We start from the raw sequence: 10216 nt of genomic DNA, 5'->3' as shown, positions 1-10216 counted from the left end.
TCTCTCTCTCTCTTCTTTTGTGTTATGTCCTTAAAATCCTCAAGTTCTTTTCTCTAGTTTCTAGTTTGTTTGTAAATAGGTGACATTTTTTAGGAGGTAAATAGGCGACATTTGGTGAAGAATAAAAAAAGCAACATTGTGACGTATGTAAGAAAATGATCAACAAATATTGAGTAATCGACACGTTAGCGAGAGTTTTATAGTTTTTTATATATTTTGTATTGATGTTATTTACACTAAAGGGGTAAGAGAGTGCGCTAAGCCTCACAATGAGCTTGTAATAATTGATGAAATTGAGATTTTACCATAAAATCAATTGGCAATATGAAGAGTAGCCTAAAACCATATAAGCCCATAACAAGTCATGTCTCTCACCGATGTGGGACAAACTTTTCCACACATCATCAAATCTCAACAATAATATGGTTTAAATTAGCATTTGATGAGAATCAAACCTAAGATCTCTCACTTACAAATAAAGGGAAATACTAATAGACCGTAGTACTAAGTGGCGAGAGAGTTTTATAGTTGAAGTAGTTAAGAATTTTTACTCCTACACATGAAAGTTTACTCACATTAGTAATTAGTAATGTGCATAAGATTAATTTCTTTGGGTACAATTAGAGATGTGGGAAAGATGCTTTAATTTTAAACAGCAAAATTCGGGTGTAACGATTAACACTCTAAAATACTTAAGCTACGTACCCAATTGATTGATTTCCGTAAAATGAAGAATTATTATTTTGTAGCTGTGAAATTCGAATAAGGGTATAAATGGAAAAGCAAATAAGTCTCTTGTGAGAGAGAATTTATCTACATTAAACATTAAATATGTGTTTCATAAGGCAACAAACATAAAAGGACACAGAGAAGCTCCTAAACGACCAACTTGCTTGTTGAAAACTCAGAAACCCTAGAATATATAAATCCCGCTCCCACAACCAGATAAGGAGATGGAGACGACCTTCCTACTACCATTCAGAGCTAGCTAATACAAAAGGAGTGCCTCCCCTTCTTCCATTTCCTTAAATCAAACCCTAGCTTAAATCAAACCTGCACTGGCTTTCTCTCTCTTTAATTAATTTCAATGGAGTTTCAGTTCCAACAGCCGAAGCAAGTTTCCTTTGCAGCTGCAGGCATTCCGAAAAGCAGCAGCAAAGTAGGGAAGTTGAAGGGAAGAAATAATAATAGTAGAAGCAACAACAACGCAAACAAGTTTGTTGGTGTGAGACAGAGGCCTTCGGGGAGATGGGTGGCCGAGATCAAAGACACTACTCAAAAAATAAGGATGTGGCTCGGAACTTTTGAGACCGCGGAGGAGGCTGCCCGCTCTTATGATGAAGCCGCCTGCCTTCTTCGCGGCTCAAACACCCGAACCAACTTCATCACCCACGTGTCTATGGACTCCCCTCTTGCTGCTCGCATTCGAAATTTACTCAACACGAAAAAAGGAGGAGGAGCCACTAAGCAACAACTAGCCCTACTACAACGTAGTACTAGTACTAGTGCTAGTAGTAGTACTAGTTCTGATCATGATCATTTGCCGCCACCGTCTGAACAACTAGTACGGAAAAGTACTAGTAGTACTTCAACTAGCAGCAGCAGTGACACCACTTCCCTTTCGAGAGAGGTATTTCAAGATAATTCTCTGCTGTTTGACGATGTTTACAAACCGGATTTGAGAAACTGCAACGAAGAGTTTGAGTTGAGTTCTTCCTTCAATAATTCCCAATCCAACCTTCTTTCATGGGGGTCATATCAAACGGGGGTTGACCACTTCTCGTTTGCTCAACAAGCGTTTGAGTTTCCGAAACATCAGGCGGCGGCTGCTTTGTCTTCAGCGGAGAGTACTACTACAACTAGTACCGCAGGTGAAGCTGACTCAGAGTTGATGGATTTCGAAAGGATGAAAGTGGAGAGACAGATATCGGCTTCGCTCTATGCAATGAATGGGGTGCAAGAGTATATGGAAACAGTTCATGATCCAAGCGAAGCGCTTTGGGATCTTCCGCCGTTGTGTTCTTTGTTCTGCTAGTTAATTACGATCAATTGAATTGAAGGTGGGCATGGATTTTTCATCTCTCGTTCTCTTCAATTATTATTGTTGCGTGTCAACTTTGTTTTTTGCTCCTTTATTTCATCACTCTATACTCTCAAAGGGGTTTAGGGTACGTATACGATCGACGGGTTATAATAACTCAGTAACTCTTATAAATTAAGATGGATCAGAAATTTATTTGCATTAACTTAATCTTGCGGATTTAATTAAAGACCAATGTCTGCTGAAACTTATAGTGTTGCTAATTAAAGGTTCCCTAGCTAGCTCAACGATTGTAATTGACATGTTGTTTCAAAGTAAACGCCCTTAATTTCTCTTACGGATCAAAATAAGAAACTCCGAGGAGACGTACTTTGGATGTGAGCCGAATTAAACCCGTCTTGTTGTACAGATGTATGTATGTTTCGGCTAATTAGTTCGTTGATTTTTTCGGTAAGATGGGGATTTGGATACAAGTACAACCAGATGTGATGACAAGAGGCTGTCTTGCTTAAAAGCAGCAATGAATTAAAGGTTATTGAAATTGTGGTACAAAACAGTTAGAGAACCTAAAAATGAACCGTTCGAATCATGCGTCACGTTGCGGAGACGACCTACGCAGAGTTGTCGTATTAACTTACCAACCAATTAACACAATACCATTCGATAACTTGGGGTCTAAGATATAGGTCTCGAGTTTTGGGAGGATCTCAATTGTTTCAAAGATATTATTATTTCATTTCAAGTAATGGGAAGTTGGCTACTTTTACACGACAAACGTACTTCGAAAACCATTACAAGGGCAGAACCAAAACACAATGTCATTCGAAAGAAAAAAAGGATATAGAAAAATGCATAGCTAGATAAGAAACAAAATAATCAAGAGGTCTAGTGGGATAGACAGATGGCTATGGAAGGGAATCCCAAAGTATTATGGTTTAGTAATCTTCCCCTTCATCTTCATCATCAGCGCCTTCTGCCCCGACTTCCTCGTAGTCTTTTTCAAGAGCAGCAAGATCCTCACGAGCTTCCGAGAATTCACCTTCCTCCATTCCTTCACCTACATACCAATGTACAAATGCCCGCTTGGAATACATAAGGTCAAATTTATGGTCAATTCGGGAGAAGACTTCAGCTACAGCAGTGTTGTTGCTTATCATACAAACTGCTCGTTGCACCTTGGCAAGATCTCCACCTGGTACCACTGTCGGGGGCTGGTAGTTAATACCACATTTGAAACCAGTTGGGCACCTGAAAGTATCCATATAAATATAAAGCACTCATTCAGATTTCTAGATTTTGACAAAAAATAGCTTATAAACACAAAAGACAACAAAAATAGCTTATAAAGTCGAATAATCTGCATTGAAAATCCCATCATCCTTCCCCTTAAGACGGTTCTTTCGAATCCACTTTGTCTACAAACAAGGGTTTCCTACCATTAATATTGCTACCAGTGGATAAGAAATTAATGTATACACAATGAGAGTATGATGCCAAAAACATGTTTTAACCCACAAATGTTCTAGAGATATACTAAGAAAATGTCAGCATTAATACACCCTAAGCTTAATGTGTGTGACCGTAAATAAATGTCATTGCCAGTGCCTGAACAAGAAGAACTGAAATATTGAAATTAATAATAAAGTAAGGCCCATCTCATCAATTTTGTTGCAAATTCTATTTAGGCTTATACTTTAATGAAACTAGATGCACAGAATGTCTACTCACCAGTCCACAAACTGAACTGTCCGCCTTGTCTTAATGGTAGCTACAGCAGCATTTACATCCTTTGGTACAACATCACCACGGTACATCAAGCAGCATGCCATGTACTTCCCATGCCTTGGATCACACTTGGCCATCATACTTGAGGGCTCAAATACAGCACTTGTGATCTCAGGAACTGATAGTTGCTCATGGAAGGCCTTTGCAGCGGAGATTACAGGGGCATAAGATGAGAGCATAAAGTGGATACGAGGGTATGGAACGAGGTTAGTTTGAAACTCTGTAATGTCCACATTAATGGCACCATCAAACCTCAACGAAGTTGTCAAAGAAGAGATTGTTTGGGATATTAAACGATTCAAGTTGGTGTAGGTTGGCCTTTCAATGTCTAAAGACCTCCTACAGATATCATAAATGGCTTCATTGTCCAGAAGCACAGCCACGTCTGTATGTTCAAGGAGAGAATGTGTGGAAAGCACACTATTGTAGGGTTCTACCACAGCAGTGGAGACCTGCACATTTTAAGATTAGTTGTCGTAGACGGATGGACATGAATGGTTCAACAAATTAAGAGAACCGTTACGTGGAAGCAGATGAAAAAGACAAGTTGGACAAGGGTTCACTAATACTGGTTTTAGCAGCAAAGATCCATCCAGTTATCATATTGTGTATTTTTTTAAAGTAATGTACCTGAGGAGAAGGATAAATGGTGAAACCGAGCTTTGACTTCTTTCCATAATCAACAGACAATCGTTCGAGAAGTAATGAACCCAAACCAGAACCAGTGCCACCACCAACAGCGTTAAATACCAAAAACCCTTGCAGGCCAGTGCAATTATCAGCTAATTTTCTTACCCTGTCAAGGCATAGGTCCACAATTTCCTTCCCCACTGTAGCAGTCGACAGAGAAAACCAGTTACAACTAAAGTAATAGATGCAAATGCCAGTTCGACGGTGCAAAAGAAATTCTTATACCCGTGTAGTGTCCTCTGGCAAAATTGTTAGCAGCATCTTCTTTGCCAGAAATAAGTTGCTCAGGATGAAAAAGTTGTCGGTAAGTCCCAGTCCTGACTTCATCGATAACTGTTGGTTCGAGATCAACAAATATGGCTCTGGGCACATGACTTCCAGAACCAGTTTCGCTGAAGAAGGTGTTAAAAGAATCGGTTTCAGAGCCGACAGAGGTGTCACTGCATTCACATATAAACCTTCTTAAGACCAGAAGAGTGGGAAAAGACAAAAGATTGACGCAAAAGGATCCACTCAGTAAAGAGATCATGACATTTCTTGACATTTGCACATTACAAAGACGAGGGCGTCTGAGTTTCAATTAAGAAACCGACGCCTACACATTACATATGTGTTCATATAATAGATTCAATCAAGCCTCTGCGATTCCAAGGTTGATCTCAACAGATGCAAAAATCATCAAAACTTGATTGAAACTCCAAGAAAGACAAAATCCAACATTTCCAAATCTAGACAGGAAGCTAACATTAGTAACAATTCAAGCCCAGAATTCAATCAAGGTTCCTCTAAATTGGAAATGAAACGATAATACAGATCAAAGGAAGGCAAAAAGAATTGGTCTTTCAGTGTGTTGATCTGAATCACAAATTATGCTGCATTACGAAACTCCCCACATTTTAGTTTTCATGAATGAAGTAGCAAGAAACCATGTTGCATTTAGGCCAATCCAATTCTCATCTGCTAGATTTGTTGAACATAAGTATAACCCAATTCCCAATTTCATCAACAAAAACTAAAAAAATTGAGATTTTTCACAGGAATATATATTTAAAGTTCCAAACAAACAAAAAAAACAGAGAAATTGAGAGGGAGTGAAAGAGGGGAGAGAGAGGGGTACCAACCTGGGCATGGTACCATCAGGCTGAATGCCATGCTCAAGGCAGTAGAGCTCCCAGCACGCATTCCCAACTTGGATCCCTGCTTGTCCGATGTGTATGCTTATTATCTCCCTCATCTCTCTCTCTCTGTCTCTCTCTCTTCAATTACTTACAACAACCAGAGAAAGAAATGCAACAACAACGTTATCTCTTCTAATCTCTTCTGTTTTAATGATGATTGGTATTACGATCTCTTATCCACACATTTTTTTTTTTTTTTTTTACCTTATCTTCTTCAATCATCTGATTTCACAGTTAAAAATTAAAAATATACGTAAAAAGTAAAAAAAGACGTATGAATATCACATCTTTGTTATTATTGGTTGTTGGGCTTTTTTGGGTAAACAATTATAATCAATTATTTCTTTTTTTTTGGTAACCATATAATTTTTTTTTCCTGTAAGCATATAATTAGTGGTTCTAGATATTAAAAAAAAAAAAATATTATCTAATTAATGTATTGTATTTGTGTTAAGTTCTTAATTTATTTTGTGACAGTACGATTTTCATGCCCTTGAAATATCATTTAAATTGAAACTTGAAAGTAAGGCTATCTCTAACTGACTTGGTTAAAAGCTCATAGGGCTAAAAATAATTTGAAATGACATGAAAATTACCTCCAACCGAGGGTTAAGCCAAAGAGTTTGTGGGCCCCACTGGGCCAAAACCCCCAAATCAGGCAAGCGAGTTGACCATTTCCAGCAGCCAAACCTCCAGCCCAGCCCACTTACCCTCCAACGACTAATTGGTGTTAGAATGTCAAGCATGGCTTTGTGGCAAGTGTAAGAATACCGTGCTTTCTTCGTTATTGTGCTTTCTTTATGCCAAAGGGTGTTTCAATGGACCATTTTCTAACTCAATACGAACTGCAATGGAAGATCAAAACAAGAGAGATGAAGGAGAAAGAAAAGTAATCTGGAGAGTTACTATTTTAATATAATAGTTTAATTTAATTAAATATAGGGAATTGTTATTGGGACTCCAAAATTTTCATTTCACACTCCAAACTTTCTATATTTAGAAAGAAAAATATTCTTGTGATGAGTGTAGAATGAGATTTTTGGAGTGTCAATAGCACTTCCTTAACTATATTAATTTAATTAAAATAATAAATTATTGAGAGAGATATGTTTAGCTTATGGCCTTGTGTTTTTATTTTTTGTTAAAGAGCTATATTTGGCTTATGATTTTTTGACCCCTTCAGTTGGAGATAGTATAAAATATGATATGATACTATTCGTTAAAATATAATTTAGTGCATAATTACAAGGCTAAAGATGCACATTCGATTGGAGAGGCCACATTCGATTGGAGATGGATAAATACAAGGAAGTTTTAACGAAAAACTCACAGGTACTGCTCACTTTAATGAAAAATCACATTTTTACACTAAAAACTCAATCATGGTACTATTCACTTTACCTTTTATTTTGTCCTTATCATTAAAACTCAAAGTTTTCAAATCATTTTCATTAATTTCCAAGAATTAATCCAAATTCCAATCCATGTGCTAGAGGATTCGACAAAAAAAAAACCATGTGCTGGAGGGAAGCTGAAATGCCAGAAATGAAAATGACATGAGATATGAAAAGGCGGACAGCGGCAACAGCACAGAAAGCAGAGGAGGAAATCAAATGGCTAGTGTGAAAGCAGTGGCTCTTATCACCGGAGATTCCAACGTCCGAGGCTCCCTTCATTTCCTTCAGGATTCCAACGGTCTCTCTCTCTCTCTCTCATCTCTCTCATCTCTCTCTCTCTCTCCCCCCCCTCCCTACTGTCTCATCGGAAATCAAATGAATGATGAACAGGGGGGCCTACACGCATACAGGGGAGGATTAGTGGCCTCTCTCCTGGCCTTCATGGTTTCCATATCCATGCTCTTGGTGATACCTCCAATGGTTGCAATTCCACTGGTATCTCTCTCTCTCTCTCTCAGTTTCTGCTTCAATTCTTCATCTTTTTATGTAATTTTTCATTGCATCTAGGACATGATTCTTGTTTCTTTAATGGGTTTTACTTGCTCCATACTCTTCATTTTTCTTGGTGGGTGGTTACTGGTTTAGACTTTTCAAAATTTTAATCTTTGATGTTTTAGGACCTCATTTTAATCCACTGAAGAAGGAGCATGGAGCTCCTTCGGATAAGGAGCGTCACGCTGGCGATTTGGGTAACGTTGTTGCAGGCCCAGATGGTATGAACAAAACAACTATGAAAAATTATTGCTTTTCTTTTCTGTGTGAAGTTAATTTAGTATTGTACTAAAATTTGCGCTCTCACTAACTCTGCAGGAGTTGCTGAGGTTTCTCTCCAGGACTGGCAGGTAACAATTCCTTCTCCTTTACTATTTACTAAATATTCGTAACATTCTATGGACCTAAATATGAATATGAAGAAATATTTATGCCTAGATACTTCATTCTATGGATCTAAATTCATAGAAGAAGCGCTGTAAAGATCAATCCACGAGGTTTTTAAACATGTATGTGCATGTCATGGGCTTATCTACAATGCTAGCATGTTGTCAGCAGCTATGCGATTATTCATATGCCCTTGGATTGCTGCCTGTACCCCCTTCGTTATACTTTTCTAATCTATTTTTTTAGATTCCACTGAGCGGACCTGATTCCATTCTTGGGCGAGCAGTCGTAGTGCACGCTGATCCTGATGATCTTGGTAAAGGTAAGCATGTAAAATTTGGTCGGGAATTACATAGCTGCTACTTCAGCTCCTTTGTGTAGTTTGATATCTGCTTTGATTATTTGACACAAAAGCAATAAGTTTTCCTATTCCATGATTATTTAACCCAAAAGGAATTTTACACATTCACAATATGATTTTGAGGCTTGTGATCCTTGATTACAAATTTCTTGTCATCTCTCTCTTCTAACGGGCGATCACTTTTGTAATTTTTTTTTAAACAAAGAGATGAAGTTTTAATCATACAAGAAACTGTGCATATTACTTGATCACTCAAGTTTTCGTTTCTGAATTATCAGTATCAATTGGCACCAGCTACTGATTTTATGACTAGAAAGCAAATAACTACGCTGTGGGGATCAAATGTTTGTTTGTTGAACTATTTTGGGTACATCGGCTAATAGGCCGATATTTGTCTATAGAACTTTATGTCAAAGTATCAATCTTTATTAGATTATCTCAGGTATCTAATTCTAAGTCACTTAGTTGTGAATCTGCAACGAATCTTCTTTTCATGGGAACTAAAACCTTGTGAGACTTCGTAATGATCCTCAAAATATTTCATTTTGAAGTCGTTAATCCTTTAGGGCTGTTGAGATACTGTAATACAAAATAGATGAATGTACTTTGTGTTTTTGCAAAGCATCTTCTTGTACTTATATCACAAGGACAACAAACTCATGATAATTAAGACTGAATAATGGTTATTCATGCTGTGAAATTTTTCTCACTTTTGTCCGGTTTGTACTAATCACTGAACACTCTAAGAAGCGCTGCACTTCTTACTTGAGAAATAGTTTCTCTTGCATACCTTTTAGAACTTGATTTTGACGTTAAGTCTTAACAGAAAAGTGGGTGACTTTACCTGTTTTGTAGCCCTTCACATTGCTGTTAAAGTCATATATGTTTTGTAACAAAAAGTACCACAGATGATTTTCCAGTTTGTGGCTCTGTGCTGTTATTGCTAGTATATGATGTTAGGAAATTATAAAGCACTAAACCAATTTGGTGTTTGCGTTTTCTGTCAACAATGTACTCTGCCATCTTCAGTTTTGCTAGTGCAAATGTCAGTGCTGTGGATTGATCTTTGATTCATCTTCACATGAATGATATCATCGATATTTTGCCCTGATGTCTAAATATCCCCGATTGAACAGGTGGACATGAACTTAGCAAGACTACCGGGAACGCAGGAGCAAGAGTTGGATGTGGTATGTTTTCACTTCTCTAGCTATTTGTTGTTGCTGGCAGATTGTTTATATCAAATTCAGTGGCAGGGTCCCGCGAACTGTTTTTTCGTCATTCCTCTATTTTCGCTCACACCCTTTCTTATATTTGTAATAATGATTTTCGACAGGTATCATTGGCCTTAAGTCATCTGTGTAAAAGAAGAATGGCTGCAGAACAGAAAGCAAATAACCTAGTAAATGTGGTTTAGTCCTTTCTTTTTTACTCCTTTGTGTTTAGCGTTCTTTATGCATGTTATGATAATATTCTATGGGTATATAAGATGAACTTGGGAGACGAGAAGTCTAATTTAGAGCCTTTTGATAACCATTTCGTTCTTAGCTTTTTGTTTCGATTTTCTTAGCTTCAACGAAAAACATATGGGAGAAGTAAAGGAGAAAGGATGGAGAAAGAATGGAGAAAGAAAGAGAGGAGGGAGTGAGAACGGAGAATGCATAAATGATGAGACAAAACTTGAAGGAAAAAAAAAATCTCTCCTTCCTCCCTCCCACTCTCACTTACATTCTTTCTCCCATGAAAAATGAAAACTACAAACAGAACGCTCGGTGTAAAATTGTTGGGGAGCAAATCTCGTCACTTAGACGATCAACTATCATCG

General features: G+C 37.7%; 3 protein-coding genes across 3 annotated transcripts; 2 read left to right on the top strand and 1 right to left on the bottom strand.

Moving 5' to 3' along the window:
* Nucleotides 1–894: 894 nt before the first annotated feature.
* LOC103956275 (ethylene-responsive transcription factor ERN1-like) lies at nucleotides 895–2130 on the top strand. The gene has a single exon (XM_009368248.3). It carries the CDS (start codon nucleotides 1088–1090, stop codon nucleotides 2033–2035), a length of 948 nt encoding a protein of 315 aa, XP_009366523.1. The 5' UTR covers nucleotides 895–1087; the 3' UTR covers nucleotides 2036–2130.
* A 622-nt stretch (nucleotides 2131–2752) lies between these two features.
* Nucleotides 2753–5814, bottom strand: LOC103956220 (tubulin alpha-3 chain). The gene is made up of 5 exons (XM_048568156.1): nucleotides 5638–5814; nucleotides 4742–4956; nucleotides 4457–4656; nucleotides 3770–4278; nucleotides 2753–3289 (listed from the first exon to the last, which is right to left on the bottom strand). Exons 1-5 carry the CDS (start codon nucleotides 5748–5750, stop codon nucleotides 2977–2979), a joined length of 1350 nt encoding a protein of 449 aa, XP_048424113.1. The 5' UTR covers nucleotides 5751–5814; the 3' UTR covers nucleotides 2753–2976.
* Nucleotides 5815–7228: 1414 nt separating this feature from the next.
* Nucleotides 7229–9906, top strand: LOC103956225 (superoxide dismutase [Cu-Zn] 2-like). The gene is made up of 7 exons (XM_009368188.3): nucleotides 7229–7389; nucleotides 7482–7586; nucleotides 7769–7864; nucleotides 7962–7993; nucleotides 8277–8352; nucleotides 9528–9581; nucleotides 9728–9906. The coding sequence occupies exons 1-7, from the start codon at nucleotides 7251–7253 to the stop codon at nucleotides 9754–9756; spliced, it is 531 nt and encodes a 176-aa protein (XP_009366463.1). The 5' UTR covers nucleotides 7229–7250; the 3' UTR covers nucleotides 9757–9906.
* Nucleotides 9907–10216: the final 310 nt, after the last annotated feature.

This window comes from the organism of the source record quoted next, unplaced genomic scaffold, assembly GCF_019419815.1.
Source record: "Pyrus x bretschneideri cultivar Hongxiangsu unplaced genomic scaffold, Pyrus_bretschneideri_v1 Contig47, whole genome shotgun sequence".
NCBI lineage: Eukaryota > Viridiplantae > Streptophyta > Magnoliopsida > Rosales > Rosaceae > Pyrus > Pyrus x bretschneideri.
The sequence above is the reverse complement of the archived record's forward strand: the minus strand, read 5'-3'. Positions and strand labels throughout refer to the sequence as shown.